Source organism: Neopelma chrysocephalum, unplaced genomic scaffold, assembly GCF_003984885.1.
Source record: "Neopelma chrysocephalum unplaced genomic scaffold, ASM398488v2 Primary Assembly neopelma1_143, whole genome shotgun sequence".
Classification (NCBI taxonomy): Eukaryota; Metazoa; Chordata; class Aves; order Passeriformes; family Pipridae; genus Neopelma; species Neopelma chrysocephalum.
The window spans coordinates 1,690,558-1,707,622 of NW_020897805.1; the positions used below are offsets into that span (position 1 = coordinate 1,690,558).

Genomic DNA, 17,065 nt, shown 5'->3' on the forward strand with positions numbered 1-17,065 from the left:
GCTTCCCTTCCCTTCCCTTGCCTTCCCTTCCCTTCCCTTCCCTTCCCTTCCCTTCCCTTCCCTTTCCTTCCCTTCCCTTCCCTTCCCTCCCTTTCTCCCAGCTGTGTAATAAGAGCATCAGTTGTGTATTGATGTGTAGCACACTTTTAAGATTTTCATCCTTCATAAACCTTAAAACTCCTGAGCAAAGACTTCTTCTTAGCTTGACTAGAGCAGACGAGAATAATAGGTTAATTGAGTTAGCCATTCTGGTGCTTTCATGGTACCACATTTTGTGTAGGAAACAAAGCCTTATGAAGTAAGTGGCAAAGAAGGAACACTATTATCTGAATCTTTCTTTTTTCTATCACACCTTCTTTCTTTGTCTTACTTATTTTCTTCAAACCTTGCCAAATCCTGGGCTTTCCTACTTTCAAAGAATTGCAGACATGTATAAGAATCTAATTTTCACTAAAAAAATAAAAACTACTACTCCTCTCTTTCATTGTGAAGTATTTAAACTAAGCAGTTTACAAGAAAATTGATCGCTAGGGTTGAAGAATAAAGGTGGCTGGGATCCGTCTCTGCAGTGAAAGCTATGGGATGATATTAATCCTCCTTCTCCCTGCACACGGAAAAAGGATAACAATGGAGAAGAATCTCCTATAAGAAGACTATAAGAGTCTACACAGATTTCTTTTTCACAGGGATGCCCAGAAATGTAAAAACTGATTTTGATATAAAATGCACACTCTTCTAGAATGTCAATTAAAAACTTTGGATTTTACAAGTCATTCATTTGATCTCTTAAGGCAGTTGTTCCTGGTTCCCAAGCAAATTTGATTTTTGTTGTAAAAACCTATAGGTGCTGTTAAAATAATGATTTCACCTGCTGATTCTCACACAAGGTATTCAATTCTAGAGATTTCTGGTCAAACTAAACTGAGGATAAAATTAGGCAAAGACCAAATTAAAATAAAACTACTTTTACTCGTAAAGATATTGCTTCAGTGGACTAGTGGTGATTACCAGATAACTTTTAGAAATATTGCTGTTCCTTTCTGAAGATGATCCAGAAAGTGTTCTTCGTTTAGGTGGAAGCTTTGGTTTGAAATCAGGGCTGAGATACTCAAGACTGATGTGTCAGATCAGACTACTTAGCTAAAGAGCTAATACTACTATCTCCAGTAGTGGTCAGTGTGAAACCCTTGAAAGGAAAGAGTGCCATACTGGCATGGCATAGCCATGCTGGCAATACTGCTGTATCACCCTTAGGAGCTCAGTAGTTAAATTTCCTATAATTTCTTCAATCCAGTCAAGGAAGGTATTTCTGCTTCCTGCCTATGACTGAGCAACACAGAAGCATGCAAACAAAACCATCAAGCTAAAGGCAGTCCAACTAGACTTTGCAATGGAACTTAGTTTGGAAGAATTCAGGTTTTAGTCAGATTAATTTGCTTGTCCTTAAGAGTAAGGTTGGATTGAGGTCTGATAGCTTTAGCTATTTCTTGTTCTTGCAGAGAGATACTTGCCTTTCTCAGTACCATTGCCTCCTTCTCCACCAGTTCCAGGCGATTTCCCTGCATGCTCCCCTTCGCTGTCTCCAGGGCCTCCTTTGCTTCCAGGCCCAGGAGGGACACCAGGATGCTGCTGCTTACTGGAGCCGTGCTGCCCAGCTGTCACTCCTCCTACCATCCGCCCTTGGGCATAGCCATGAGCATCTTCCCCGTAATGCCCTCCCGGTGGGATGAACTTCTGAAAGTGATCCTAAGGCAGGAGAAAAGAGCGTATGTATCCTTGTTACAGGACATGGCCCATTCATGTTTGCAGGGTTGGGTCCCAGAACATGAACTCCCGGGTTTCTGTGATCTGAGTAGTTTTTGTGTCTCAGTTACAAAACCAGTGGCAGAACTTTGTGTATGTTATTCTCTCTATCCAGTATAGGAGCAGTTGTGGAACAGCAGCAAGGGCAATGGAAGCACACACACCTCCTAGTCATTTTATATGAACAGGCTGAGAAGAGAGAGATCTGTGTATTGTCCCCAGCAGTGATCAGTATGAAACAGAGGAGGAAGGGAAAGGAAATTTAGTTTCTGCCAGAGCAGGTAAAGGTCCAGACAGAGATACATTGGCTAACCTGTGGGAAAGTAAGCTGGGCAAGAAATAGGAAGCGTTTTCCTGTCAAAGTTAAAATAACCCAACAAAGTCAGCTTGATTATAGTGTGGGAGCTAAGTGTTACAGGGCTCCTGTGACAACAAAAAAGCCAGGGAGATGTCTACCTGTGTGCCTGTTTTCCATGTATGTGAAAGTCTGAATGGGGAGAAGTATTTATGTGTTGAGAAAGACTGAAGATATAGCAGCCTGGAAAAACAGAAAATACTTTCTGGAGACCACAAGGGAAAAATGACAAAAAGGAAGAATTTTGTTTGTAGCAGTATGTGCATTAATGAACCAAATTTCACCAGCAATAAGGCAAGAAAGAAAGCTGTATCCATCAGTAAAACTAGGGTGGTCTTATTTTGCTGGCCATCCGCTCTCCCTGGTCCAGGCTAGAAGACACAATCCCTGCAGTACATAGTGAAAGAGCAAACAGTCCATGCAGGATTTATAGATCCTCTGGTGCCAGCACAATGTCCTGTCTCTGCACACAGAAATTTTAATAAATACTTTTGTGGAATAGAAACTGATAGAATATGTTCACAAGATGTTTTACGTATCAGTCATAAGTGACATCAAAATTTTACTCCTATCAGACATAAAATGGTGTCTCTTGTGTATTACAACCCACACAGCTATAGAATACAAGTCACCTGAGTTATATATCACATATGGTCTTTCCTGTTGGACTAGAAGATTGGCTGTTAGATGCATAAAGATGCAACAAATACAAATAAATGAAATGGAATGAACTTGTGGTTCCTAATGCTGCAATTCTACTTGCGTAAATTAATCTCAGGCAGTCAGTGGGAAACCAGAGTGCCAGCTTCAGAGCTGGCTCTCAAAGGGTTAAGGCTTTCTCAGGGCTCTTACACCTAGCACAGTTTAGCAAAAAGAAGCTTTCCAGGCTGTAAACAGGCTTCCAAGGCCAGCTGTTCAGCCAGCTAAAAATAGATGAGAAGTGAAAACCCACAAGGCTCAAGGCAGAATTAGCTAACCCTCGGCTCCCTGTGTCTCCCGCAACAGTGTCCAGGGTTTCACAGCAGGTCACCAGGCTGCAACCCAGGCAAGCAGCCAGCTGCAGGCTGAAGTGGCAGAGCTGGTGCCCCCAGGGCCTTTAGGGACTGTCTGTCCTTCTCCTAGCTGTAGGGAATTCCCTTTTTAGGAACAGAGGAGAAAATGTTCCCCTGAATGTCAGGAAGCACTGACAGCGGAGAGGATTGTGAGCATTAAGCTGTACACAGGAGCTAGCAGGGCAATCTGCTCAATTATGCGTGGGAGCTATGTAGCTGTAAAAAGGCAAACTGAAAAAAGGGTATTTGAGGGCTAGAGGTCAGAAGGAGGTTATTCTCAAAATGTTAATACATATGCAAGGTTAATGCTTCTCCTGATTTGCTCAGTACTTTCAAAACAGGATTTGCATCTGTTTTCCTTCAAGTTTCACCCATGCTTTGTGCCTTTCCTGAGAATTAAACGCTTATTTCTCTTTTCCTCTGGTTACTTACATGTGCCCTCCTGAAAAAAAAGTCACAAAACATCAGCATAACATAAGCTGCAGTAAGATGGGCTGTTTTGATTCTGTTCACAGCAGTATTTGATATGACCAGGGAGGGGCATCAGTGTCACCTGATGTTATTTTAAATTGCAGTATTATCACTGATAGGAACAAAGTTTCTCTGAAATAGAAGGTCTGCATAAGGACAGCCACACCTAAATCTTATTTAGCTACAAATTAAATTAGTTTGATTGGCTTAGGCTAGTACATGATTCTTCATGGACCTGCTGGGAAAACTGATCTGCTGAAAGCAGGCATCTCCATTCAGATAGGAAAGACACATTTTCCATGCAATACCCCAATCTACTCACCTGCTAGGACAAAAATATAATTTTTAGTTTTGGCCACCACAATAGTTAACAGGAGGCAAAGGGAAATTAATCTTTTTGAAAGATTTTCTGAGAGAGCAGAGCTCAGGAATGGCAGCCTCAAGCAGGAGTCTCGACATTGTCAAAGCTGGGTGGGTGCAGCTTTGTCTCTGGTACGTAGAGCACGCCTCTGGTCAGAGTTTTGAAGTGAAATACAGCTTAGAGTTGAGGAGAATGCAAGTCTTGGGCCACTGCTTGTGGAGTAATGTGGAGCTTTTCCATATATGCATATTCACATCATGAAACCAGCCTCTCAGTTAGGGTTGATTGACCTTGTTCGTGGAAGTTCCAGGAGAGAAGCCCGGAATGTCAATTGAGAACGCTGATAGCCCTCTCCTGTTGGCTCTGGGGACAGATCACACAGTTCCTCCATGGTAGGTTTCTCCCTGTCTGTGCACTGCTGGAGGTAGTGGATGTTATCAGTCTCTGTGCATCCCTAAATCCACTCTCATGAGAAAACAATTGTCACAAGTTCAGGAGACGTGATCCCCTGGGTTGGCTAAACAAATTGGGCTCATGTCTTTGAACTCCTTAGTTCTAGCAAGAGTCTGATCCTGCAGGCTGAGTGCTTAGATGGACAAATTCTGAGTTCTCTGGAGCATGTGCCTAATTAAAACTAGATAATGAAAGATGATCCAACTGAGCTGAGATCTCTGAGTATGTCAAGGCCCTGACGTCACTCCAGGCAGTCCCCAGGAGAAGACACTATGTGCTCCCCTTCAGCTCCTTGCTGTGCCCTAAAGAAAATGATTGAGGCCACCAAATGTGTTTCTATTTCCACCTCACTGATAAAGAGCTCCCTAAATGTTTGATACCTATGTAGTTACTAACACTTCTGAAGTTACTGGTCTGCGTTCTCTTAGTGGCAGCCACTCAAATGCTCCTTAATGGTGGGATGGGAGATTTAAAATTCAGACACTTGGAGAGTCTCATAGACTGCCTGATGTTTTTATCAGTGTGTGCCTCAGTCCTTCATTTGGAATCGCATAGCCTTAAACCTATGATTCACTTTAAAAAAAGGATGAAAATAAGAAGCTGCTAAAGTACTTAGGCTATGTTTTTCAAAACTTGCTACCCCAAGAGGTACAGCAGGTTGAGCTTTTGCTATTTCCAGGTCTTCTGACTTGCTGTTTAATCTTAGGGAAATTATTTTTTGCCTCAGTGCCTGAATGTACCCATCTAAATAATGGGAATTTTTATCTAATGCTACCCAAAGTTAGATATATCTTATTTGTATATTTTATAATGTCTTCGCCACATTTTCTTTGTGGATGAAAGAAATTGAGTTTCAGAATTTTGGTCCAAAATTTTCTCACAGTGCTCCAACAAGCTGCTGTGGAAAATAAAAGGATCTTTTTTTTCTGTTGTTCTGCTTTTTCCACACCATCACTTCTTGCATAAGAACACATTGAACTCCATGTTCACTCTTACACGGCTTTGGATATATTTGGGACCTCTAGGTCATCTGCACCAATCCAACTCCAGCACAGCACGGCTCATTTTGTTAGAGAAGTTACATCTCACCCAGCTCAGTCCGCTTAGGTCGTAACCTGAGACTTACAGCTCAGCTTGTAATTATCCTGTAACATTTGTTCAAGAGGTTAAGTATTTCCTGCAGAACAGAATTCCTAGAAAAATGCTTTTCCTGCTGTTTTCCATTTAACCTTACCTCCAGCAATATTGATTGGTGTTCTTCTAAGTACATTAAGTGGCAAACAGAACCATCAGTGCGTATTTGTGCAATAAACCAAGTAGCTGCATGGTAACATCTTTGTTTCTCCATCCTTATGTTTTCCTTCACACTCTGTATCATGTCTGGCTCTTTAACATGTAAGATCTCTGAGGCAGGTTGGTTATGTACCGCTGTCTGCTGTGAAGCATCACTTTTGGCATTTTAACATAACCTCTTCCATTCTCTTCCTGCTGCCTCTGCCCGCTCCTCTGAGTTCTTTTGCAGCAGCAAAGGGAATACCAAGTAACTCCTGCCATTATCCAGAAGTACAGTAATCCAATTCTTTAAACCTTTTTCACTTCCTATATTTTGTTTCACAGTTGATGTCAGCTTATCTGAAGAGACCTCTTGACCTGAAGTCCAGCAGAAATTGCCAACATATGTTCAGATTGTTTTCATACAAGCAAAGAAGAAATGGAATGGTACAAGATTGGAAACTGCATTTATTTTAACTTGTAGGTGAATCTGAGAAAGTGTCAAGGTGGGGTTATTTGTTTGTGGGTCTGGGTGTTTTTTGATATATTACTGCTGGTAATTGTCTATTCAAATATTAGTTATTTCACCTTCGTAATGGTTTTAAGTTAAGGTCTGATAGTAAAGCGTGAAGAACAGGGGAAAAGAAAAAGGTCTTCTACATGTAACCCAAATGAGGCCATAGGTTTTGACTAGCAGAAAGACTATATTTAAGGATCCTCACTGGAAGACAAACAGCAACATCCAAAATGCTATGGTTTTGTTTTCGGTTTCCACTTAATGATTAGCAGGAAGGTGTTAAAAAGTTTCCCCTTGAGGATAGCAAGAAGATCTTACACAGAGGTTCCCAAAGCAGAGGTGAGACCTTGGAACAAGTTAAAGCAATAGTGAGTGAGGCTGTAAGGCTAAGAAACATCATTTCACATGATCTCGATGTGTTTGAGGCCAAACAAATTTAGCATTATGAAGGCAAGGAACTGCTGATCTATTAATTGCTGAACAGTGAAGTGGGATTTAGGAGACCCAAAGATAAGACTGAGACCCTCTCTATGATTTTGCGTGACCCGTTCATCTACCCCATGGTTCAGTTTCACCATTAAAAAATAAATGTAGTAATTTCCTTCATGTTATGGTTGACCAGATGCTACAGTAATAGAGCACAGAGCAATATGGGGTTTCATCATGGTCTGTAGTCAATAGTAAATTGCATCTTGCAGCTCCAAAATGAAGTTGATAATATCCTCTGAGACACGGAAAGAGCCACAGTTTCTGCAACAGAGTGGCACAGCCTGGCCTGAGGAGAAATCCTTCTGGTTTATTAGACAGGATTCAGAAGAGCCCAGCTTCTCCAGCACAGCACCAAACACAAAGGATGTTGCCTGAACTCTCCCTGTTTGCCAGGATATCAGTGTCAAACACAGCCCTCCTTAAAAACCTCCCTTTGTACTGTGTATTTGCAAGAGAAGAGGGTGGGTCACAGTGTTGAAAACAGCTATACAGTAGGTAGTGCATTTCATTTCACTCATGTTGGGAATGGTCAGTCCTTTTAACTGTGGGTTTAGCTACTATTTGGCTTTAACTGGACAGGTAGAGCTGCGGCAGTGATCGAGTGGCAGGTTTTCACTTTTGCATGGAGGTGTCTGACATTCCAGCATACAGAATATATGTTTTCTCTGCTGAAAATAAGGAGAGTGATCTGATTGTCCAGTGTGGTTGTTTGGCTGGAGAAGAAGGAGGAGGAGAGAAGCAAGAGAGTGGATCAATGACACATGACTACTGAGATCTTCTCCCTTGTGTGGAATGTTTATGGCTACAGCACAGGCTATTCTGGAACCCCTTATATGGTTTGGATTTATTTTTAATAACCTTTCTCTTTGTGTTTTTTTTTTTTAATATTACATTACCTTGCTGTTAAACTTTTTTTGTGGGAAAGAAACAATCCATACTTCATCCCAGACCTGTCTTGCTCTGCTTTGCTAAGTGTGTCCCAAGAATATTTTAAGACAGGTAAGAAATCTATGATATAAAAGCAGAAAACCCACCCCCAGCTTCAAAACCCTTCACTGTCCCACAGCCATAAAGACACAAGGACATCTTTAGGATGGGGAGCAAAGAACATAGAAATTAATTGAGAGAGGGAAGTAACCAGATGTAGCAGTAGGACTTCTTTACTCTGCCATTATCTTCTTCACACAGTTCCCTTGTGTTTAAGCTTTTTTTCTGCATCTTGCCTTTGAGCAGATACAGGAGCAAGAAAGAAAAGGAACAGAAAGCTAATCAGGTATTGCAATCAAAAGACCTTCCTGATGAAAGTTATTTGTTGCTAAGGTCAGGTGCTGTCCTGATGGTTTGAAAGATAACAGGCCACAGATCTGTTGCCTTTACCTGCCCAAGAACAACCAGCTCTCCGAGAGATGACTCACATGCTGCGACTGCTCAGCTTTTCTTTGCACTGCTCTGACTGCCAGCAAAGGTGCTAACTTGTGCTGGCTGTGCTGATGAGAATTGTTACCCACAGAGGCAGTAGATGCAACCTGCCAGAGTCCTTGCACAGAGCAGATGGGGCAGCCAGAAAATGGTAACAATTATGTTTGTGATCCTGCTAATCTGGGCGCAAGTGAGCACTGTAGGGCAGATCGAAGTCTTCCTGCACTGACTAATGGAGATTTTTTATCTGTATGAATGTGGAGAGAAGATAGCCCTGAAAGTGAAACATGGAGGATTTTAAAGCTGAGTGCCAGCTGCTGTTTGGAGACCATGTTCTCATACAGCAAAGGAGCTTGGGAGCAGGGGTGTTCCTACAGAATAGAGGGAGAGATTCACTGCAGAAAGGGTATGGAATAAAAGTCAGGTACAGATGAATAAAGCAGGAAAAACAGCTAACAAAAAAGAGGCAGTTGTCATCAGCCTTTGTAATGTTAGTTATGTAGGGACTCTGTACATGTCCAGTTTTGAGTCAGTTTGTTACAGCTCATTTGCTTTGTGTTGTTCTGATTGGACATTCTTTAGTGACACAATCACATTTTTGAAAGCTTCAACTTCAGCCTTTTTATTCCATTGCTTTATTATTTTCTCACTCCTCCTCACTACAGCAGATTCTGACATGTGAACTGGGCCTTCATATGGTTTAGGAGCTCTGAAATTGCTGAGTATTTATAAAAATAGCATACACTTCTCTTCTAAAATATTAATCTGAAGAGTCCAAAGTTCAACACACCATTCATTTCTCACATCCTTTCTAGGAAATAACTTCCCAAAGAGATAAACTACCTAAAGCATAAAGAGATGAAGAAGCTGCCCAAAGTCTAACATCACCAGATATGCTTGCTATATTTCTGGTCTGTCATCACTCATCTGTAATCTGACCTACTGTTGTAATTTTAATGACTTGTTTTTTTAATCAAGCATCTTTCCACATCCCAATTTCCAAATTGTCATTTTTAAGAGTGAACTTATTTACTTATTGCTGCTTTTGAAAACATCAGAGGGCTAAAAACAAACGTGTTTCTGTTTCGCAAAACATTTTCCTCAGCTTGACTTTTATTATTTTCCTTGAGTTTCCTTGGACTAGAAAATAGATGCCATAAAGGGGTAAAATGACACCAAATGAATTTTAAAGAACATCAGAAGATGAGGTGCTACGTCAAAATGCATATAAACCTGAAACATTTTCCATTTGTTTTACTGAACTCCTGACAATCATGTGATAGGAGAGTTTAATTTGTAAAAGTTTAGGTGTCTTTAGAAGACTTTACACCAACAACTAACGGTAGAGAGAAGTTCAAAGATTAAATAACAGTACTAACTCATGGGAACAGGGAAAAAAAAAGTTTATGTTCATACATCATATCTGAAAGGAAAATATTCTAGAAGAAAACAAACTTGGCTTCTAGCAAATTAACTGAAGATATTGCAGAGTCAGGTGAGAGGTTTCTGGCAGAAATTTCACTTGTGGAACTTGCAGAAATGAGCAGAGGACTCAGTCCAGCAGAAAGCATGAAAGTATCCTAGACTAAAATATAATTGTACCTACTGGAGCTGAAGTCAGACCTGGATGAATCATTGTCATCATGCAAAGAAGAAATAGAATGGGTACAAAACTAATTAGCCCTGCCCTGAGGTCTGAACACCTGCCAAACATGCAGTCCTCCTCCATCACTCAGTACTGAATTTTCTCATGCTTCTGCATATGTGATACCAAATATTTGCCAGAGGAAACTAATGCTGTTGCCAAAAGGAAATAAAACTTGTGTGTTTATATAACTTCAGCTTTTTCCTTCACTTCTTTGCTAGTAGTTCCCCCCGGCCCATGCACATACAGAGGAGAGCTTGCACACACTCCATTCCTGTTTCCCCCAGGTGTATGGAGTAGCTTTTAGTTTTAATCTCCAACCTACCACAGAATTGTCGGTGAAGGCATCAGGGTTATTTTCATAAATGAACTTCTCCACTCTCAGCTGACGTAATTTGAACATCTTGGATCCTTTGTTAGTGAGGAGGGAAAGCTCTTCTAGCATCACATCTCTGGGGATGCTGATCTTCTTCCCCAGGTTCAGCTTGGACACCTCTTGTGGCATGTCTACAAGACATATGCAATGGGACACTTTAGGAAGTGCTCTGGTCCACATCTCTTGTCTATTGCTTCCTAGTATCAGTAGTGACTTCAGAGCACCCAAATTCTCTTCTAAATTAAGTTTTTAGGAAATGAGCCAAGGTTTTACATTGATGCCATTTCGGATAGAGATGTTTGGGATTTACTCTGAATTGCAATCAAGGCAAATCTGCAGCGATGAATTGCATAGGGGTGGAGCTAGATGGATGTGTCCCACAATCTGAAGCATCTCAGTCAGTGCAGCAGGATTCCTTAGTACTGCCTCAAAATACACCACTGCCTCCTGTGGTTACTGCATTACACTCACCTCCTCCCCCTGCAATTAAATGAGTGGCAGTCAGCTCTTCAGATTGGGCTGACATATAATAAATAAAGAGAACTCTGGTGTGCTTTGATTTAAACATTATCCTGGAGCCATGGCAAGATTCAATGTTGTTATATCTTTTTGTTTGTTTATTTTTGGGAGAATTTTTAAAGGGGAAAGTGGTTGAAATTCTCTTCAAGTCTTAATATGCTGGTTATTCAATAAGTACTTTTACATTTAATTTGGTACCACCAATTCACCATCAAAGCAATGGATTTAAACACTTTCAGTATAAAAATCTTGCAGAAATGCAGTTAAAGGTTTTCATTTGGAAACATGCAACTTTTCCTTGGCTTTGTTTTTTGGTTTTTGGGGTGTTTTTTTGTATTAACTAAGGTTAAGACCACTTCTCATTGACAACAGAGAATGAATCTCCATCCTTAAACTGCTATAAAATTTGTATAATGCCCATTCATTTTATTAGACATTCTCTGAAGAATTTTATTTTTTTTTAAAGCCAATTTTATATAGCACTATTTCATAGCACAGGAGGAAATGCCCTTTAACTGAAAATTGGATTTTTACTTGCTTGTTTACTTGAATAAAGGATTAGGGGCAAACAGAAAAATATATACCTGTACCCTACCAGAGAAGTTTCTACAGCCATTTTTGGGGGCTGAAGAAAGAACGACATTGAATTATTACTTTTTTAACCTCTAAAAATCTTCCCCATGCTGTCAAAAGTAAAGAGAAGATAAGGATATCACAGTTATTTAAGTCACCCTCCCCAATACACATGTATTCTGTAGAAAGAAAAATATCCCAGGTTAAATTTTTTCTGCTCTATTAACCTTTCTAAGAGACCTTGTCTTTTTCAGCAAATGGGTGCTAGAATAAAAGGAATTCTCTCACACAGAGGAAAAGAAATAAGAGACAAAGGTTATAAGAGAGAGAACAACAAAGATTATAACTAGGCACTGCAATATTGATTCCTGTAAAAGATCATGTTCTCTTCCCTCTCATGCTGGTGTACATCCAAATTAATGCTGTAGGAGAATATGGGTTTACAGAGTGTGATGTAGATCAACATTTGACCTGAGTGTGTGCAATGCTTTTCAGCTGTAAGATAGAAAATGTATGAGGTTGAAGGCTGGGCTTTAGTAATATTTGTGGCTCTGCCTGCTGGTATGTTCACTGCATGTCTTGCTGTGAGAGTTCAGTGAGACAAGGTGTGAAATTTTAAAGGCTGAAATTCAGGCTGAAATCCAAACAATTCTTAGTTGTGCAGTTTTGCATATCTTACCTTCGTGTGTCAGCTTCACAATGAGTTTAGTGGACTTTTTCCTTTTAAGAGGAGCAGGAGTCCCTGCAAGGGGCATTCCCACAGAGAGTTCTCTGCTTTGCTCTAAACACACAAGGAAATGGAGAATGAAACACTGGGAAATGTATTTCTTGCCTTTCTTTTAGTTGCCATCTACAGGCAAAAGATACACAGCCTTCATTTCACACACAGGTTCTTTTCTATCCCTTCCACATGATGGAGCTAGTGAATGGTATCCTCCCATACAGAATATCATAGGCAGGCTGTTGTGGTGTTCTCTGGAGACTCAGCATTATGACACAAATTACGGTAGCAGATCGCAGCAGAAGCATTGCCAAGGTGCCATATAGCATTGTCATCCAAAAGATGCATTTTAATTGCAGCATGGCAGTCTCCCAGAATCCATGTGTGCCATCAGGGTACTCTGTTACCAGTTTGTGCTGCAGTAACAGACCGTCACTTTGAAATACAATGTTGTAATACCATGCAGTTATCATTAGATGGTAATATATATTTTTGTATGCAGATTTCAGATCTGTCCATGGGTTATTGGGAGCACTTTGAATAATGTGCAAGTGTGGTTTGGATATTTAGATAGTCCTATTAGAATTAGAATAGGTATTCAGGAAGCCTCTAGACTGCAAGTTTGGAGCAGAAAAAAAAGAAAGAAACAAACCAAAATTCTAAGTACTTCTGTCTTTTATGACTGTTACTCTTTTGTTACAGAAGGGCTAGAGGAAGAAAGCACAGGAAAACTTGTTAAAGTTGTTCACCCAATTTGTTTGAAGTCACTTGCACCTGTATCTTATGTATGGATCTTATCCCATATCATTGTGAAAGAGGAAAGAGGAGAAGAGGCAGATTTTTTTCTGGTACAGTGTTCCACATCCCTAGATGGGATGAGAAATCTGTGTGCAAAGTCAGGGAAAATCAGGAGAAATCTCAGCAATTCCATTTCAGGCAGCTTCTCAGAGTCCTTCTTCAGGGTTATCACACATAATTTAAGTAGGACAAATGTCTTGCCTTCACTTCAACACTGTCCATGCCCAAACACCAGCATATAAGAGACAGATCCACACCTAATACAAGGCAATACAATACCAAAAAAAATGAGCAAAGACCCACTGGCTTCAGCAACAGCAATAACTAACCACCTCTGCCCTTGTGATTCTTCGTACTCTAGTTGCTTAAAATTTCAGAGCTGAAAACATGGAACTGTGAGTTTATTTTAAAACTACCAAGCAAACAGCTGGAACTAGGAATTTGTAAACTGCCTTTGTTGCGATCAAGACATTTTTATCTCCTGTGTATTCTGCAGTTTCATTCATCCATTGCTTCTTTTGCAACATGATTTTCATGTGATGAGGTGGTGATAACTGCTAAAGGAAGCCCAGCCATAGCAAAACAGCTCCAATCACACTGGCAGATACTCCCTTGGATTAGTTTTTCTTTCAGATTTGCAAGCTTATCCTTGTACTGAGATGCTGCCTATGCAGTTCACATCATAAACGAGCCCATACTGGGGTATTCCCAAAGCAAGCATGAGCAGGTGCAGCCATAAAGCACGCGCTGCACATTCTCCTCGAGCAGCCAGACATCTGCTTGGCTATATAAAAGAATCAGGCCCTGCTTGACAGGAAAGGGGCAATGCTGCCAGGAGATAGCAGGGGTGGGAAGTTACAGTCCCTCTGATGGGTCCTAGGACTGGCAAAACAGAGGGAAATCATCTGTATGCCCCAAACGTGGACTCCCTGGGACAAGGCAGAAATGGCTGGCCCTGCTGGGGAACTGTGCTCCTCTAACATGCCCATTCCCAAGGGGTGAGGACAAGTCCATCCCATTCTGCTGTCCTTCTTTACTAATCCAGCAGGACTGAGGAGTGAGAAACCTACTGCATGCAATTGGTCTAGCATAAGGAAAAAGGCAGCAGCCTCTCTCTATGGACAGGGTCCAGAGCTACACCGGTACTACTGCTCTTTCAGCCCTCCCACCAGAGGGAGGCTGCTGGAGCCTCAGTCCCCATCCTCCCCACTATCCCTTACATAAAACCAGGGCCACAATTATCCTTTTCTCCCTGAGCTCTATCCCTTTGTTCAATTCCTCTGTCTTTTTCTGCATTGGCCTCTGCAGAAGTCATTTCCTTGTTTTGGCTGCAAACCAAACCGCTCTTTACGCCCTCCAGCACCTGCTCTACACTATTTTGCTGCCCAGTCAACTCACCTCAGGTTTGCAGTGCCAGGCTCAGACCAGCTTACGCGCCTGTCCTTGAGCTCGGCAGCGGGCTGCTTCCTCCCAGCCCGTCCCTGGGTGCTGCTGGGGAGGCTTGTCCAGCAGCCCCTCTCTCCCAGGTTGCCTGGGTGCAGGCAAGCTCTGCCCAGCACAAAGTGCTGATGCGAAGTGCTGTGAATTTGACTCCCGAGGGCTGCTCGCACAGGCATCCTGCAGTTATTAATAGCCAATGGCCCAGAGGGCAGAGTCTCAGATAGCACCACTGCCATCCCTGAGGAGAGGGGAAAGGAAAAGGTTGCTCCTCAGGTCTCCTGCAGTCACTGTCTCAGCGCGCAGGAAGACCAGGCTGTCTGTAGGCGCCTCACTTCTTCCTCCTCTCTGTTCAAATCAACATGCTGTTCCCCTTCCTCCTCCTATTGCTTTTTAATGCAATTCATAAAACCTTCTCAATATCCTGCTTGTCAGTAATGCCTCAAAAGCTATCTTGGGTCTTGTTCTGTTTTACACCTTCCTTCTGCCCCTTCCTCAATCATTCACCCTAGTGTCCTCTAGGCTGTCATACATAATTCCTAAAATAAGTCAGTAAATACAGAAGCAAAATAATTGTATGCATGAAACAAGAAGTAATAGGAAACCCACAAAGTCTAGAAAGCTATTTACAGAGTTCTAGGAGGTAACTATGTAATGTGTATGGGAAACCAAGCTTAATCAAATAGCAAGGAAACTAATTTCCTGATTAATGACAGAAATAGGGTTGATTACCTGCATTTGGTGCAGCTTTGTACATGCAAATAACCCTCCTTAGCTCCTGTTCATTGTGAGGTGACTCTCCCTCTTTTCCCCCCTACCCAGTTGGGTTCTGGTTTTAGAATGAAGGTGACATATCTCATTTCATTGGATTACTCAAAGGTACACATGTTTTTCGTCTTCTGAATAAAGCAGAAATCCTGCAGAAAACATTGTCTTCTTATTTCACACTGATCCTATTGGATCAAAATCAAGTCGTCCACTGAATAATCCTAGAGTCTAGTGGTGGTGGGGGAAACCAAAACGCAGTTGTGATTGTAGTAGAAAATAATATGCACAGAGGATTGCAAGCAAAGTTGATATAAAGGAACATCAGGAGACAGCCAGTTTCCTTCTTCCCTGGATTTTGCTGTTGGTTTTGTCTGCACCAAATGCATATAAGACTTCCCACTGTGATAAGTGTTTTGAAAGCACAAAGTGTTACCCCCAATACTGTTTGGAAGGTCCTGTAGAAGACTGCTGTAACATACCTATGGAGGTAATCAGTCTTCATACCCTGCTTGGAGTCAGGACACATATGACAATCTCCTGGCCCAAAGTTTCCCATTTTCCTCTTGCTTACATCCATGTAACCACTATGAATACCTCACATTGTGCCTACTTCATAGCTCTCATTCTCCCTCATTCATATCTACTGTAACAGCATGATGTAAGCTTTCCACTATCCAAAAGAGTGCTGCGTCCTTCACTGAGCCCAGCTGATACACCAGAATGATGTCCAGCACGGATCCTGCCCTCATACTCCCGTGCTGGTGATTTGGGAGTAAATCCCTGGAACAGTGCCAGTGTAAAACAGGTGCAGGGAGTAGCACAATTGAACTGTAAATACCCACTGCTCTGGGCACCATCACAGAGCTTTAGGCCTGGTGAAGGCATTTACATCTGCACAGAGCTGGAGGGTGTCAAATGCTACCATCACAACTGACCATCTGTCCAAATGTCACACCCACTCTGCACAAGTGCAGGAGGTCATGCAGGAGCAGGTCTCTTAGTGTTGGCCAAGCCCTGCTAACTGCAGGTTGTACAAGGAGGAATACTTTTTGTCCACATTCCCTCTCTGAGATTGGTTTAGCACCATGCTGGGCATTTGGCCAGAGTGTGCAGTCCTTGCTGTGACATGCAGTTGTGCTCTTTGAGATGCTGCTGTCCTATTCAAGTTCCCTGTGTTCTAAGCCCTACTCTTTAAGGGAGGCACTGCCTGTCATAAGGTGATGGCATGTAGGGTGACATAGTGAGAACAGACACAATATGCTGCTGTATTGTTTAAAATCAGCAGCCCTTTGCCTCTCCTTTCCAAAAGGCATGAGTTACAGACACCTCTTAATTTCAAGAAGTTTCTAGATATATTTTGATAATAATTTAAGAAATTAATGTGATTTATATTATCGGGTGAGAAGCTGAGAAATGCAGATATCATTACATGGCATCTTCTTGCCGTAACTAGATTGATGCTAAACTCTACGTCCTCTCTACTTGCTTCCAGCAGCTGTTTTCAGACCAATTTGTAGCTTCTGTATTATTTCTCCATCATCTCCTGTGCCCTTCTGAGCACAAATTATGCCTTAGGGAACAGTTTGTGCCAGCTGAATATCATGTGGCAACCTGCTGGATTTTGAGATAAATCTTTTGTAGCTCCAAAAGACGATGTAGCAGGGAAGTATGTGGTTGCTCTTCCCTGCCACAAACATGACCTGATGGTCCTCTGCTTCCTCCCACCCCAGGCAGCTGCAGGGAGAGAGGAGCTGAGCAAGCTGGAAGGGAGCAGAGTGCCCCATGGCTGGCTGGTAGTCGGAAGTGAGCAGGAAATGGATGAGAGCCCTCTTATGAAACTCAAGAGAGACTAAGAAAAAGCAATAGCAAGGTGAAGAGAAGGCATGTCTAGCATGGTGTGCGAGGATGTCAATCAGGATATGAGCAGGCATGCCCTGCAATTAGGACCAGGAACAAGGCACTGACAGCACTTCAGGGTGAGCCAACTCCAGGGAACAAGAGTCCTCTGTGGATCCCCAGCCCGAAGGGCAAGAGGC

At 42.0% G+C, this 17,065-nt stretch overlaps 1 protein-coding gene across 2 annotated transcripts in view; it reads right to left on the bottom strand.

The window, feature by feature from the left end:
• The window catches only part of MYOZ1 (myozenin 1), a 16,831-nt gene extending 2,449 nt beyond the window's left edge, over positions 1-14,382 (bottom strand). Inside the window, exons 1-4 of one of the 2 annotated variants that reach the window (XM_027700264.1) lie at positions 14,223-14,344; positions 11,985-12,086; positions 10,163-10,344; positions 1,512-1,746 (exon numbers count right to left, since the gene is read on the bottom strand). In XM_027700264.1, the coding sequence (XP_027556065.1) occupies positions 1,512-1,746; positions 10,163-10,344; positions 11,985-12,060 (493 nt within the window). In that variant the 5' untranslated portion in view covers positions 12,061-12,086; positions 14,223-14,344. Of the gene's footprint in view, positions 1-1,511; positions 1,747-10,162; positions 10,345-11,984; positions 12,087-14,222 lie in introns of both variants that reach the window. The other variant, XM_027700265.1, reaches the window with a different exon arrangement.
• Between the last annotated feature and the right edge of the window lie 2,683 nt (positions 14,383-17,065).